Source organism: Haliotis cracherodii, unplaced genomic scaffold (assembly GCF_022045235.1).
Source record: "Haliotis cracherodii isolate W230 unplaced genomic scaffold, xgHalCrac1.p SCAF_10, whole genome shotgun sequence".
In the NCBI taxonomy this organism is placed as follows: domain Eukaryota; kingdom Metazoa; phylum Mollusca; class Gastropoda; order Lepetellida; family Haliotidae; genus Haliotis; species Haliotis cracherodii.
In genome coordinates, this window is record NW_027266265.1 from 41,904,959 (window position 1) to 41,920,926 (window position 15,968).

The 15,968-nt window shown below is 40.3% G+C and overlaps 1 protein-coding gene across 1 annotated transcript; it reads right to left on the minus strand.

Annotated features, from left to right (window-relative positions):
• Positions 1–371: 371 nt before the first annotated feature.
• LOC139450769 (unconventional prefoldin RPB5 interactor-like) lies at positions 372–15,067 on the minus strand. Its single transcript, XM_071232601.1, has 9 exons — positions 14,958–15,067; positions 14,165–14,243; positions 12,771–12,906; positions 12,272–12,363; positions 10,841–10,904; positions 9,786–9,945; positions 8,834–9,080; positions 6,635–6,850; positions 372–1,489 (listed from the first exon to the last, which is right to left on the minus strand). The coding sequence occupies exons 1-9, from the start codon at positions 15,035–15,037 to the stop codon at positions 1,355–1,357; spliced, it is 1,209 nt and encodes a 402-aa protein (XP_071088702.1). The 5' UTR covers positions 15,038–15,067; the 3' UTR covers positions 372–1,354.
• Between the last annotated feature and the right edge of the window lie 901 nt (positions 15,068–15,968).

Genomic DNA, 15,968 nt, shown 5'->3' on the forward strand with positions numbered 1-15,968 from the left:
AAAATTCTTATCCTAGGGCGTCAGCCCCTTGGTTTTATCCTGAGGATGCAGGTTTTAAATATCATAAAAACCTTTTGATGTGCTTCATCCTACATAAATAAACTTGAAGAATGGTTACTTCTGTATTCTACAGAAATCCATACCAACAAAACAAGACAGTTAACCTTCCTAATCCTTTGTGTAACTCCTGTCTGGAAACAGTGTGCATCATACCCCAGAAAACCTGGTACTGAGCTCAACAACCATCAGGCCACACATTATTTATTTTTTGTTTCACAGGGCCGCACCTATTGAAAAGCTGCTGGAAAAGATAAAAATGAAACTTAGAAGTATTTATTTTTATTATCTCTCCACCTAGTAATATAGTCCTTCTTATACAAAAAAATATTTTACATACAAATTCCATGTGTACATCACTATCAGTGATTCAAGAGGCAACCGCAGAATGATTTTCATATGGATGAATGAATGAATGAATGAATGAATGAATGAATGAATGAATGAATGAATGAATGAATGAATGAATGAATGAAAGAATGAATGAATGAATGAATGAATGACATAGCTATTTATATTTATTTTTATTACGACTGACCTTTTGTGGAAAAGCTGGAATCCATCCGTGAAACATAAAATTTAAATGCATGGCCTCATAAAACACTGCGGTACAGGATGTCACGTAGATGAAACCGTGCCCTTACACTGTGCCCTTAGTTATTTCCACCAGTATATACAACATATATGAAAACGAGGCCTGCAATTTTGTGTCAATCCCAGATCTTATCGATATTGTATGTATCAAGTGTCATGACACTGAACACAAACATATTTTATGCTTCATTCCTTTATTTATTTTTCATATACTGGGCATTTGCATGTTATAGTAATAACTATTACAGCATAAAATCTCAAACAAATGCTGGTTTCAAAGGTGGCGGGACCAATTCTATCAAAGAATCCCCAGCAGCGGCATCCGATTCAATTAAAAAATAAAACTATAAATGATAACAACAGCAGTATCAAGAAAAGCAACATTTTCAATATTCTCGAAATTGTTCAACAATCAAGGACAAGGGAATGTCCTTGGTATTTCATTAGTCACTGACTAATTGGAAAATAAATTCCTTTCCCAAAAGTGCTATAACACGCTTAGTTTCGTTTTCTTCCATCAACAATCCTTAAGAAACATCTTGAAGTGTCCAAGCATCCAATAGCAACAACTGACAACCACAGCAAGAACAGAATCACCACGTTCATACGAGTTATTCATCAGCAACAAGTTGTACCTGACACATGTCACTGTTCAGTCTTACATTCCCATGTTACAGCCACACCGATTGTCTTGGACCGTGTGCTACCTCTTGGCGCCACCTCGCTGCTGTCTCTGGGCACGGAACTTAGACACGGGTCGTGTTGGTGGTGCTGTGCATGTTTCCGCGGTACCGGCACCACGGGTGGGGTTTTCTACCACTGTGCCAGTGAAGGCATTCTGAAAAAAAGATGTATTTCAAAATGAATAAGAATGCTTATATTCAAGACCTGTCTTACTAGTGGTCTTTGAGCAACGACAGTCATATATATACAATATCTGAAATACACTTCACAAAGTTATACAAGTAGATTCAAGGACAGTTAAGGTCAAACGCCTCCACTGCTTATCTGTGGCTCAATTGTGTAAAAGATGCAAGTATATTACATGAAATATCTTCAATATTAATTTGGCTATTGGTCAACATGCGAAAGGGACTGAAAACAATGGTCCACATGGTGAGGTGAGGTGAAATGGGGTTTAATGTCGCATCCAAGATTATGGCGCTTACAGTGCCAGCACACTGAGATACCATGCTGCAGTTTAACATGACTACCCCACTCAGACACAGTATACTGACTCCGAGCCGACCAGTCCTTGTTTTAGCCCCTTAATGCTGACAACCAGACAGGGAAACAACAAGTACCATCTTTTAACGTCTTAAGGTATGACGCGGCCGGGGATCGAACCCCAGACCTTCCGCTCTCCGGGCGGACAACTAAACCACGGAGGCAGTCTGGTCGGTCAACATGGCCAAGACAATGACATACATTCAATCTCACTTTGGTTTTGGATTGTTATATTTGAAAAAGAAATGTTGTTGGTGGTGGTGGTTGGGGGGGGGGGGAGTTTAATTAATTAATTTAATCAACGACAAATATGACCTCAAACATCTTGTGAGGTGATAAACAAATGTGTGCATGTTTGTTTTTCCAGACTGCCTTTAACACAAAATGATCAGATATAATTAAGACTACATTCAATCAAGCCGTCTTTGCCTTGTGGCAAATAGATAGCTAATTAACTGTTATGTTTGTATCTGATGCTCTTTCTCTCCTACAGACAGTTAATGACCAGTGTATGAGACAGGCCCCAGTCTATGGGTAATCTCCATGTCTCAAGCAAAACTACCAACATCTATATCAGCAAATAGCTTCAGGTTCATCCAACAAGAGAACACATGCAATAAAATAATTATATGCTTAACATAAAAATGCCAGACATTAAAAATATTCCAAGATAATCTGAGCCTGCAATGTCTGTACATCTACAAAACAAATTCCATTTTATTGCCACCAGTAGCAACACATAATGACATGATCATCACATGTACGAATACCTCGACTTTTACCACATGCTAAGCTTGCACTTTCTATTGTTTGTACAGTTTGCAAGAAAGCATTTATGGAAAAAAACCTGTTAATTATGAAAAAATGACATGTCAAAACTGAACATGTCATATAAATTCCACGTATTGTGAACTTTGGGCTGTTGCCTTTCTTGTTCTGAAATAACTCGTACAAAAACTTAAATTCAGTTGTTATTTTTTTTTTTTAGTAAACATGTTCTCAGACAATAGGTCATGAGGCTTACTGTAAAACATTGCTGCCAGGGCTGACCTGAGCTTAGTGTCCTGCGAGATACCCTCTTGAAATAAGAATTTATTTCATAATGTGACAAACACAGAGATGCTTAAAAGCAGTTCATTCTCTATTAAACATGTCAAACAATATTGTCAATATTTAATTTTTATCCTCGTGCAAAGTCGGCTCAAGCAGCTATTAAGTCTTTTCACAGAGGTTATTTTTTTGCTGATTCAGCAGTATATCAGACCAAAATATATTTTTTTCAGACTGTTCTTTTATTATACGGGTGAATGGGCCAGTGGGATCGGTCTTAGAACTGTATATTCATATTTTGCTGAATAACCCATTTCATGTAACATTTTTTCACGTTTTTATTTTATGTTGGCAGCATCCCTATGTTGCTGTGTCAAATTTTCACCCCCCCCCCACCCACACACACACACACACACAGACAGACACACAATCCGAGACTAATCTCTATTTGCCACCATAACCTGTCTCCCTCTTTCAAGATACAGTTCAATGTCAAATATCATTTACAGTTACCTAATGTCACAGATGGCAGACCTCGGAGCCAATAAAACCGCCAGTCACATAAAAAAGACAAAACATTACCCCATTCATCATCTATGACCCCCCTGTCCACGCAATAAACACACTGTCACACCTGGCTAAATCTCCCTACCTCAAAACACATACGTCTGACCACTACATCTGCACAACAAAAAGAAGATGCTATTTTCCTTAAGGCAATGTTACAGATTAATAACTTTTTAAAAAAAAGTCTCAGTTTGATTGGAGGCTATAGCCTGAGGTGATTAAACACAGAAGAAGTTGTCAGGCAATTATGAGCTGCTGCTGAATGCATTGTAAACATGCAGGAGCGGTAATCCTCATAATAAAGACTGCAATTAGACAATCAAGTTGCAGCAGGCTGTCTACAATACCTGGATTAAGACAGTGACAACAATGGATTAGAGTACGGGTCCAAAAAGCAAGTCTGTGCCTTGAGGACTTTTGAAATGAACTGACCAAACTAGATCCAAACAGGAGTTCTAAGAGTTCCTCAAATTCAAATTCTATCACAACTGGTTTTGTTTTTTGTACTGGCATCATTTTTGAGTGAGGGACTATTAGCAATATTGCAGCCATTTTTCTTATGTGAAATGTTTAATAAAAGTTACAATAAATATATTTTACCCAAATGAAATACCTATTTGTGAGGCAATAAGATTGGTTTGGTTGGTTTGTTGTTTAACGCCACACTCAGCAATATTCCAGCTATATGACGGTGGTCTGTAAATAATTGAGTCTGGACCAGACAATCCAGTGATTAATATCATGAACATCGAATTTGGGATCGATGACATGTATCAACCAAGTCAGTGAGCCTGACCACCCGATCCCATTAGTCACCACTTACAAGAAGCATAGTCACCTCTTACGACAAGCATGGGTTTGCTATAGGCCTATTTTACCCCGGATCTTCATGGGTTTATTCTACAATGTACACAAGACATACATGAAACAGAGATAAAAACAAAACTGAATCTAAGGTATAGATGTCTCAACAGCAGTCTGTTTCACTGAAGTAATCACAATAACTTGCATCCACACTCAAATCTCTAATAGACTTAGTGCAACCAGATTTGATGCCAATCCCAGGAAGAACAAAAAGTGAAGAATATTCTTGGTTTGAGGAAAGTACCAAAATAGCCTTCAGAAGCATAAAGATCTCCATATCAATCAAAACAAGAAACTGAATTCAATTAAAACCTCAAATCGAAAAGTGGTGGCATATAAAGGCTCTTTATCAGCATTCAGGTCAAAGGGAGATAACTCTGCAATATTTATCATGGGTTCTGTGTGCAAAAACATGTATAATGGTTCTACCCATACTACTGCCACCTCCGCTAGATAAATGTAAGTACATGTAGATGCTAGTATACACTATTAAAGAGGTGGAGTGGTTCAATTGACAACTTATAAAATATGAATTTATATTTCATAAAAATTTAATGAAGTTATGATTGTGTTATTAAGGAGTGAAAACTTCGTGAATCTGTTCAAAACTGATTTTACCATAAACCTCATTTGCGGAATCTTGATATTTAACTGGTGTCCTTAGTTTATTACAGTCAGAAACAGGCTTTAAATACAACAGGATGCACCTACTCCTCACTGAAACACAATTAAAACCTTTTCCGCCTTTTGCCTACCTTTACCATTTTGTTTTCTCCATTAAAAAAACCCGACCAAAATGGGAATAGTTTAGATTGTCGGACCCCAATGATTCTGGTTGGCAAGGCAAGGCGTGAGATTTAATGACACTTCATGTTGTTTGGATAAATCTGGTACTGTCAGAAGAAATCTGGTATGAAGGGTTATCTCCCTGCAACGTCAAGGGGAGGATTTTATGACGCTTCATGTAGTCTTCGTGCACAGGAAAGGAGAGATTTTGATTTTATGACGCTTCATATAATCTGGTTGAGTTCTGGTTTGAGGAGTTGTCTCCCATGAAAAAAACATTCTGAGAAATACTTGCCTGGCATATATGGCTGACACTGTGACTAAATCACGTCGCAGTATGCAGGGATGAGATTGGATATTTTTCTTTTCAGCTAACACTTACTTGCAATGGAGCGTGGTCCATAACTTAGGGGTGTTAATGGGAGAAGCCATCAGATTTTTAACAAGTTTGTGGTCACTAAAATTCGCAGAAATTCTCGGATCCGCGGAAGATTCTCACCCCTGACCATGGTAATTACGAAGGTCACAAAACTAGAATGATGTTATTACCAGGCCCTAGGTACCTCCCTACAAAACCATCTCAGCCCTACAACCATCATAGAGTACATAGTGTCCAGAATGTCAGACCTTCGAACATCGGGGTTGAATAGGTCTTCAGCAACCCATGCTTGCCGTAAAAGGTGACTTAGAGGATCGGGTGGTCAGACTCGCTGACGTGGTTGATGCATGTCATCGTATCCCAATTGTGTTGATTGATGCTCATGATGTCAATCACTGGATTGTCTGGTCCAGACTAGATTATTTACAGACCGCCATCATATAGCTGGAATATTGCTGAGTGCGGCATTAAACAACAAACAAATCATAGACTTATAAGTATGGCATTGAACAGCATGGATCATACGGGTCTGGTCATAAGATAAGGGTTGGTGCGGTGGTGAGAATTTTCTGGTGCATTCTGCAACAAAATAACTGAACACACCGTTAAATGTTGGAGCATTATTTACCTTTTCTGGAAGTTCTGACAGCAAATGTCAAGAGCTGTTCTTACTATTTGGTTACATCTGGCAGCTTGTAACTGACATGTTACATTGTAACTCTAGTTTACAGGGACCTGTCTCATTCTATTAGAAGACTCTGAAGTACAGTAGGTATGACAAACTGGGCAGATATTTTAAGTTCCCCCTTGTGGTTTTTCTATAAAACTTAGTAACCCCCAATCTTGAACAAAGTGTCCCCCCAAAGTACAACCATCACATTCACCCTTTCCACTCATGAATTATGAGTGAGTGAGTGAGTGAGGTATGATGCTGACAAAGCTAGAAAGATTTTCGGGGTGAACAGGGACTCGAACCCTGGATGATAGGTTTCTGGCTTGCTCAAGGGATGCAACTCCTCACAGCCTTATGCGGCTCTTTAGATGACAGGGCCACCCATGCCCCCACACCCCAAGAAGTACCAGTAATATTGCTGACTGGGATAAACTGACCTTTAGGTCTTCAGCAGCTTTGGCTTTTGCCTTCTCCCTCTCTAGCTCAGCTGCCTTTCTTTCCTGCATTGTTCTGTCTTTGGTCTTCTTCTTCTTTAGAATTGACTTTGGCTGTGGCGTCTCCAGGAATTGTTTATAGATATCACTGGGACTCTGAATCTGGGGGACCTCACCACTGTCCTCTGTGTTGGAGGTACTTGTGCCCTCGGTTGAAGACTGAAAGTAAAGGTCAATATTGTATTGTGAGTAGAGTTTAATTTCACTGTGAACACTATTTCAGGTGTATCAGTGAGTGAGTGAGTGAGTGTGGTTTTACGCCGCTTTTAGCAATATTCCAGCAATATCACGGTGGGGGACACCAGGGCTTCACACATTGTACCCGTGTCGGGAATCAAAACCGGGTCTTCGGCGTGACGAGCAACATTTAACCAGTGAGCTACCCGACTGCCCCTCAGGTGTATCACAATGTTACAGTTTAACATGGAAGGAAAGCAAAGTTTGCAGGTCTTAAACGTTCACCACTGTCGTTAAAGCCTTGGTCACAGGCAGTGTTTGAAATAATCTTAAAACACAACAAGACAGTCGGGTAGGTGACTGATATATGTTTCCTGCCCATCATCAAAGTTACCTGCTCACATAAAGACATTTTTAATATTGAAAAATCGTGAAAAATATGAGACAAATCACGTCTTGATTCAAGTGAAATAATGCAAACAATTACTTGAAAATCTACACAGAAGTTGTGATAAAACTGAATATGAAAGTATTCGAGCAGGTGGAGTAAAATTTCAGACAGCCCGACAGAAAAGTTACCAGCCATGGGCAGGCAGGCAGGCAGTTATTAGACACTGGTCACCCAAACCAAGGATCAAAATACACCAGGGTGAACATATCAGGTTAGGATACATAATTTATCATTACTACTCTGATGAGAATCACCATGAATCTTGAGACTGTCCATTCCTGATTTTTCTCTCGGTCAAGAAAGTTGCCATTATGCAATGGCACAGGGCTTCAGACTAGAGCAGTGTTAAGGTTAGTGATATTGGCCTGAATCTTGTATAGCAATTTATAACAATAATAATCCATGTTTGCGATACGTACCACAACATACTTCATACAAACTTTCATTTGTAATTTGTAATCCCCCTGCATGTTTTTGACAATTCGTATTTTGTTAGATGTTGCTATGGTCATGCAAATAGTTTCACTGTTTCGACCACAGGAAAAAGTTGCTAATTTCTTAGTTTCCAATTGAGTTGGTACCAGTGTAAAATATTCCAACAACATGATATGCATGATTTTGAAAAACACAATATACTGGTATTTTCCAAATGTATTGTGGTATGTATTCATTGGTATTTCATATCCTGGTATACTGGTATACCGGTATACCGGTAATATCGCGAACCTCTAGTTAAGATGCCACTAAAATGTTTGAAGATCACGTACACCGCATGTCGCCAGTCTGTGTATGTCAAAAAGTAGTCTGGGGAGTTAGTGGTATAAAGAGTAGCCTCCCTTGAACGAATCCTCATCATTCAAGTTACCATTGTTCATTGCTTCTTTATGTTCTTTCAGCTTCTGGATAAATCTTGTTTTTGTGTGCTATTTCGTATTTTCTGTCAGTGAAGTGAACTGTACGACTGACCCGTGAAGATCCGGGGTAGAATAGGTCTTCAGCAACCCATGCTTGCCTTTAAAGGCGACTATGTTTGTCGTAAGGGGCGACTAACGGGATTGGGTGGTCAGGCTTGCTGACTTGGTTGATGCATATCATTGTATCCAAATTGCGTGGATCGATGTTCATGATGTCAATCACTGGATTGTCTGGTCCAGACTTGATTATTTACAGACCGCTGTCATATAGCTGGAATATTGCTGAGTGCGGCGTTAAACAAAAAACAAACTGTACTAGGATAGACATTACTAATCATCACATGTTGGAAAAATATATCTGTCGTACATAAACATTTCAGGCTGTCAGCATAAACCACGAAATTTATCTTTCAACTCTGTTTTTTTCACCAAAATAATTTTCTTAAAAGAGCCCTCTATTTCTAAATTTGAGAGCGCCCTGGGCGCTTATTACGTCAAATACGGTATATTTGTTGTAGGTAGGTGACAATATTCCGGGGCATGAAGGAGCCCCTAAGACTCAGATACAGACAGACCCAGGCGACTCCCTGCCAGAAATACCTTCTGTGGACTAGAATGAGTAAATGTTATGCGGGACATCTGTGTCCGGGCCATCTCCTCCTCCGTGTCAGTGTCGTAGTCACTAGCCGATGTACTCTCTTCCTCTTCCTCCTCGTCACTTTCCGTGTCACTCCCATCATGCCTTGCTTCATCTGCCCACGACACCCGACGCTGCTGCTCTGCTGGGGGAGGACTAGGTTGTCTCCCCTTGGTTGTGACACCTGCCTCTTCCACATCGTCGTCCATTCTGAGGAAACAAATTCAGGATTATGTAAAACAGAGAAACAAATTTACCTTTATATTACTGCCAAACAACCTTAGGAAATTCACGGCATGACATCTGAACCAGCAGATCTGAATAATCCGTGCAATGGGTGGAACATTTGCTCCTGGGCACACAGATGACTTCACATTGAGCATACACTCCGCATGACGTCAACCTCCACCAGTCCGGCCCAATGGATTTTCAGTTGCAAGCAAAAGCTGGTGTCCATGCAATTTTTTCTGAAACTTTTCCAGCAGTAGCATTTGTTGGTATAATCATATCATTGTAAAATGCACCTATTAGATATGTTAGTTCAAGGTGAGGTGAAATGGGATTTAACGTCGCGTCCAAGATTATTGCACTTATATAGCGACGTGCATGCACGTGTTTATGTGTGTGGCTGCTTGTACTAGTTTGGATTGATGCCGATTTATAGTGCTAACTCACTGAGATACCATGCCGCAGTTTAACATGAATAACCCTCAGACACAGTATACTGACTCCGAGCTCACCAGTCCTTGTTTTAGCCCCTTAATGCCGAGCATCAGACAGGGTAACAAAAAGTACCATATTTTAATGTCTTTTGGTATGACCCTGGACCTTCCCTCTTCTGGCGGATGCTCTACCACTAGACCACGAAGGCGGTCCTGTTAGTTAAAAAATCATCTAAAGAGCCAGAATGCTTACTTGTCAAACTCATGCTGTTCTGCTTCTAGCTTCTCGAGTTCGTCCAACCGCGCCCACAACGCCTCATCACTCACTGGCTCATCTTTCTTCTCAGGCTTTGGTGTAGATTTGTCCTTTTTCAACTTTTCTCGATAAACTCGAACATTCTTCTTATGTTGCACTACAACATAAATTCATTACAAATTCATGAATACAACCCAACTGGTCTTCAGCAACCCATGCTTGTCATTAGAGTCGACTAACGGGATCGGTGGTTAGGCACGCTGACTTGGTTGATGCATGTCATTGTATCCTAATTGCATGGATCGATGTTCATGTTGATCACTGAAAGGTCTGGTCCAGACTTAACATTTACAGAACACCATCCTCTAGTTGGAATATTACAGTGCGGCTTTAGAAGGGCACAGAAATCTAGAATGTTTGTTGATTTTGCTTCTCTCCTAATGGTTAATCTGGACCCACCGTAAATTGTTCTCCTTGTGAACTAAGATATGTGTAGTGTGTGACCACATCACTGTCACTAGCCACTGGAGATGATTCCACTGACTAAACAACAAACAGTTCAACTTTAGGCACACACACGCAATGGCAACATGGTGTGAAGAGTTATGTCCCCTTGACCACACAGTGAGGGAGCAGGCAGACATTTTATGTCTCTTCAAGTAATGATGCAGCATTAAGTATGTTTGTTAAGGAACATACATGCTAACAATGAAAAACATGTCTGGTCCTTAAAAGAAAGTGACCACAAATGTAATACAACACATAGAAGACACAGTAAATAATGGGGATGGATTTTGGAGGTTTAAAGTGCACAAGGATGTATCGCGATACGTATCATAATATATTGTTTAATCATAAATTTTGAATTCAACAGCAATCTGATACATTAAGGTTTGAATTGAAGTTTATAAATGTAACCAAACAAGATGCTGGTACAATATGATGTTTACTCAGTCAATAAATACGCAGCCATCTTGGAAAGAATGAACCTCTATTTACCAATGTACCGATAATACCTCACACCCTTAGTAAATAACAAATGCATATGTTACCTCGCCATTCTTTTTCTGTGTCAGAATCATACTTTTCTACAATTTCTTTCATGTCTGAGGAGCCCTGAAAAGAATTGAAACTATTACTGGCACTATTCACATTCCAGGGTTTTACCAGCATTTTTCATTTCAATTTTTCACACAAAATACACGAGCTACAGATGAGTAGTGAGTGAGTGAGTATGGTTTTACGCCGCTTTTAGCAATATTCCAGAAATATCACGGCGGGGGACACCAGAAATGGGCTTCACACATTGTACCCATGTCGGGAATCGAACCCTGGTCTTCGGCGTGACGAGCGAACGCTTTAACCACTAGGCTACCCGACCGCCCCTCACAGATGAGTAATAAAGATTAGTAGTTTTATTTTGCACTAAGTGTATTTCATTGACTATTAACCATCATCCCCAAAGCAATGTTGCAGTGATCTGTTGTAACCCATGGTTACAATCAGCTTGGTATCAGTCAACACTGGATCCACACAGCCCAGCAGGAGTGCACACAAGTCAGTGGGGGAGGGAGCAACACGCACGTTTCTTAGCCAAAGATCATGTCATACAAGAAGGATCCTGTTCACCTGTGCCATGTCCTCTAGTGAACACCTCTACACTCAGCTGAGCCATGTCCTCTTGTCAACATGTCCTTCAGTGAACACCTGTACTCTCACCTGAGCCATGTCCTCCAGTGAACACCTCTACGCTCACCTGAGCCATGTCATGTACACTCACCTGAGCCAGTTAACTGGAGGACATGGCTCAGGTGAGTGTACAGGTGTGTACAGGTGTTGACTCAACACACTTGTACACTCACCTGAGCCATGTCATCCAGTCAACACCTGTACACACCTGTACCTTCACCTGAGCCATGTCTTCCAGTCAACACCTGTACACTCACCTGAGCCATGTCCTCCAGTCAACACCTCTACACTCACCTGAGCCACGTCCTCCAGTCAACACCTGTACACTCACCTGAGCCATGTCCTCCAGTCAACACCTCTACACTCACCTGAGCCATGTCCTCCAGTCAACACCTGTACACTCACCTGAGCCATGTCCTCCAGTCAACACCTGTACACTCACCTGAGCCATGTCCTCCAGTCAACACCTGTACACTCACCTGAGCCATGTCCTCCAGCTCCTTGGTGAACACCTGTACACTCACCTGAGCCATGTCCTCCAGCTCCTGTGTGAACACCTGTACACTCACCTGAGCCATGTCCTCCAGCTCCTGTGTGAACACCTGTACACTCACCTGAGCCATGTCCTCCAGCTCCTGTGTGAACACCTGTACACTCACCTGAGCCATGTCCTCCAGCTCCTGTGTGAACACCTGTACACTCACCTGAGCCATGTCCTCCAGCTCCTGGGTGAACACCTGTACACTCACCTGAGCCATGTCCTCCAGCTCCTGTGTGAACACCTGTACACTCACCTGAGCCATGTCCTCCAGCTCCTGTGTGAACACCTGGCGTGGACTCAACAGTCTCTTCTCCTCCCTCAACTTCTCAAGGCTCTCCTCCACGGCTGCAACAAACGTGTTTTCTTACTCCATTACTAATGTTTTTTAATATAGGGTTGGTTGGTTGGTTTGTTGTTTAACGCCGCACTCAGCAATGTTCCAGCTATATGACGGCTGTCTGTAAATAATCAAGTCTTGACAAGACAATCCAGTGATTAATATCATGAGCATAGACCCACGCAATTGGGATCGATGACATGCATCAACCAAATCAGCGAGCCTGACCACCCGATCCCGTAAGTCGCCTTTTACGACAAGCATAGTCACCTTTTAAAAACGGCAAGCATATGATTTATTCCTGGTTTGATGGTGCTAATTTTAGGCCATATGTGGATTCTAGTGGGATCTTTAAGTAACACAAAGATGACAGATACAGTAAAAACAATGATTCATTCCATGTGCAGTTATCTACCTTTGATCCTCCTGGAGACAATTTCTGCAGCTTGTTTGGCGGATCTCTCCACAAACCAGTTGTCTCCAAGCAGCACCATCACCTCATTAGTGTGGACCAGTCGGCCAGGCATGAAGGCCAGGGAACCAAAGGGCACCTGCCAACATTCAACAATTTCGTGAACAGTGAAACTAAACATGGTTGACTTACAAGTTGTCTCTGAAATGAAAATATTGTGAGAACTTGTTTTTTTCTCTCTTTACATATATAATAGGGAGGAGCCCAGAGAATCAAGTCCTTAAATGAAGAAATCTAGACTTGCCAAAGTCTTATAGACTTGCTTGGGGATTTCAGTTAGTTTTGTTTCAGGGTCTGTATGAGAGATAGTCATGACACAAGATAAAGATTAAACTTTTCCCCAAAGCTGAAACTAAGATTTAAACAATTAAACAATTAAACAATTGTCTGCATTGTCTGCAATAAAACAACACATCAGATCAGCTGCATCCACTTAGCAAGGAATAGTACTTTCCTGACATCCATTCAACGTTGACAAAACATTTCACAGAGTTATCTCCCTTACACAGAAGCACATTTTGTTACAAGGCTGTGGCTTTCTTTAAATTCCCAAAGGACAGTCTATCTCCTCTGCAGTGGAAACATGACAATGGCTATCTAAACACATGTATACACTTCCTCAAGCAACTTGTACATACGGTATCACCAAACAATGACTTTAACATATTAACAAGTACCAATTTGATTATTTCCACATCTTCTATAAACCAATAATCATTAATAACTGAGTGATATTGATCAACAACTTATCAAACATATTGAAAAATATGCACATCCTAAGCGGTTCAGATTGCAAGGGGCCCCTTAACGACGAACCTGCAAGTTATTAAAATTATGTGTCCCTTATTTCAGAAACTTTGAGCATCATTTTAACATGGATATTAATGGGGTAATCATTGTCATAATCATGTTTTTACGAGAAGCACAAATATAGAGAATTGATGAAGAAAAATTATTGTGTAAAATAAAATTCCTTATACCAACAGCACAGCGTTAGTTCATCCATCAATCATGACCACTGTCCACATGATCATTGATTCATCCCAGGCTCAAAAGTAATTATCTAAACGTTCAGGACCCTTAAAATTAATAATTGGGGTTCCCTGGACCCCCACTTTTGTAAGTCAAGGTAAACCTGATAATAAACACCTGTAAAGTGCTAAGTAACCCTTAAGCATTATGGGTACTTCCAGATATGCAGCTGTGTCTTAATGTCATAAATACCCTGAGTAAGTTGCTTGATCACAAAAGAGAGCGAGCCTAATACCGTTTTCACTATTGGGGCAAGTACATATTTCAGGTTAGGTTACATCCCTGTAACTGGGATCTGTGCTTACCATGACATCATGTTCCACTTTGTCTGGGAGAGTCCTGAGTCTCCTGTGTAGGGCTTCATAGTCTGACTGGTACTGCTGCCTAGGTGGACAAGGGATAACAATATACATGTCCAGTACGCACAAACGTTGAGAATGGACGCAGACAAAGAAAGTACTGAGTGATGCACAATAATATTCTTTGTACCTGGTCAATGTCAAAAAGTCCGAGACGGTCTATTTTGCTGATGGACAATCAGTTTTAGAAAGTTGTTAGCCTGATGGTCAGGCTAGAATTGTATTCCCTAAATAACCTAAGCATTCTAGTTCAGTTCAATGTAAGAGGTAATTTAAGTGTAAAAGTTCAAACACATTGCTGATGAATAAAATTTCAAAGAGTTAAAGTTACTAAGTTGATAATCCATCAGTTTATTGTTATTTTCTGATAACTAACATTTAACAGTACTATTCTCATGTTTAAGCTTTTATTACTTTTGTTCGTTCGTGTATCAAATTCTGGATTGGCAACAATTCATATGACCTTGTAACTTTGTCCGTTTGTCTGAAGAATTTGGGAATCTGGGAATTTTATGCACTGCTACAGTGCATCAAGAGTAGTTATGGGTGTCTGTCATTTCCTCCATCAATCATGACCATAACCATGATTTTTAGAAATGTACCCCAAATTCGTCATGACAACATTGTTTTCATTATTATTTCGCATGCCAGTTCTTGGCATATCACCAAAGAAAATTCATAAATCTTTCCAAATTGAGTATTACACTGTAACACATGCATACCCTTGTTTGACACTTACCATTGTGCTATTTTATTCTCTGTCTCCTCTATAGCTTTATCTTGCTCTTGTCGTAGCCTTGCCAGATGGGTTGCCTCCATACTCGACTGATCTTGTCATGGGAGCTTGGAAGATGCTGAACAAAAGGTAGAAGGTTTGGGTAAACTTAAAATATTCATAACCACAAATGTTATTGTTGATATGGTAATCAAAATGGGAAATCAAAACAGCCAATGACAAAATTGCAATCTAAATCAAAATCAAAACAGTAACAATAATTATTAAAATAAGTAATCGGCCATAAGTAATCGTGAATTTTTCAAATGAATACAACTTTCAATAATGGTTCATAAAGTGAAATTAATCCAGAGCTAGAGACCATGATTAGAATGTACAACTGCAAAAAGAACAAGATTTAAGTTTGACTCACAAATCCTTGTTCAATGCATTGTTATATTTACTGATGTTCAATGCATTGTTATATTTACTGATGGACCCGTGAAGATACGGGCTAGAATAGGTCCCCCCATGCTTGCCGTAAAAGGCAACTATGTTTGTCGTAAAAGAAGACTAACGGGATCGGGTGTTCATGCTCGCTGACTGGGGAGATGCATGTCATTGATCTCACTTGCGTGGGCAGATGCTCATGATGTCAATCACTGGATTGTGTGGTCCAGACTTGATTATTTTACAGACCGTTGTTATAAAGCTGGAATATTGCTGAGTGCGGCGTTAAACAACAAACAAACAAAATTTACTGATGACAGGGTTAGGCTACATTGTGCCATGATTATCAGTGGATGTTGTATCTTTTTTCAGCTCCATATTTACACACTGACACTGATATAAATGGTGAGTGTTAAGAAAGTAAACTCAAAAGGAAAGTGATTTGCTTTGTGGTCCCTACTTGTTTATCATCCTCAATTCGACTTTTGCAACAGCCAAAACTGACCATGCGTCCACTCAACATGCTCAAATCCCGTGCCTCAAAGGGTCACTCGAGGAGTCAATGTAACTGCAATCATGATCGTC

Excerpts from the sequence above, each read along its gene's own strand:
- LOC139450769 (XM_071232601.1), bottom strand. The coding sequence starts at position 15,037 with ATGGAGGCAACCCATCTGGCAAGGCTACGACAAGAGCAAGATAAAGCT. Across the intron at positions 9,081-9,785 it reads GAACAGCATGAGTTTGACAA|AATGGACGACGATGTGGAAG; the intron begins GTAAGCATTCTG and ends TTGTTTCCTCAG. Across the intron at positions 1,490-6,634 it reads AAGCTGCTGAAGACCTAAAG|AATGCCTTCACTGGCACAGT; the intron begins GTCAGTTTATCC and ends TCTTTTTTTCAG.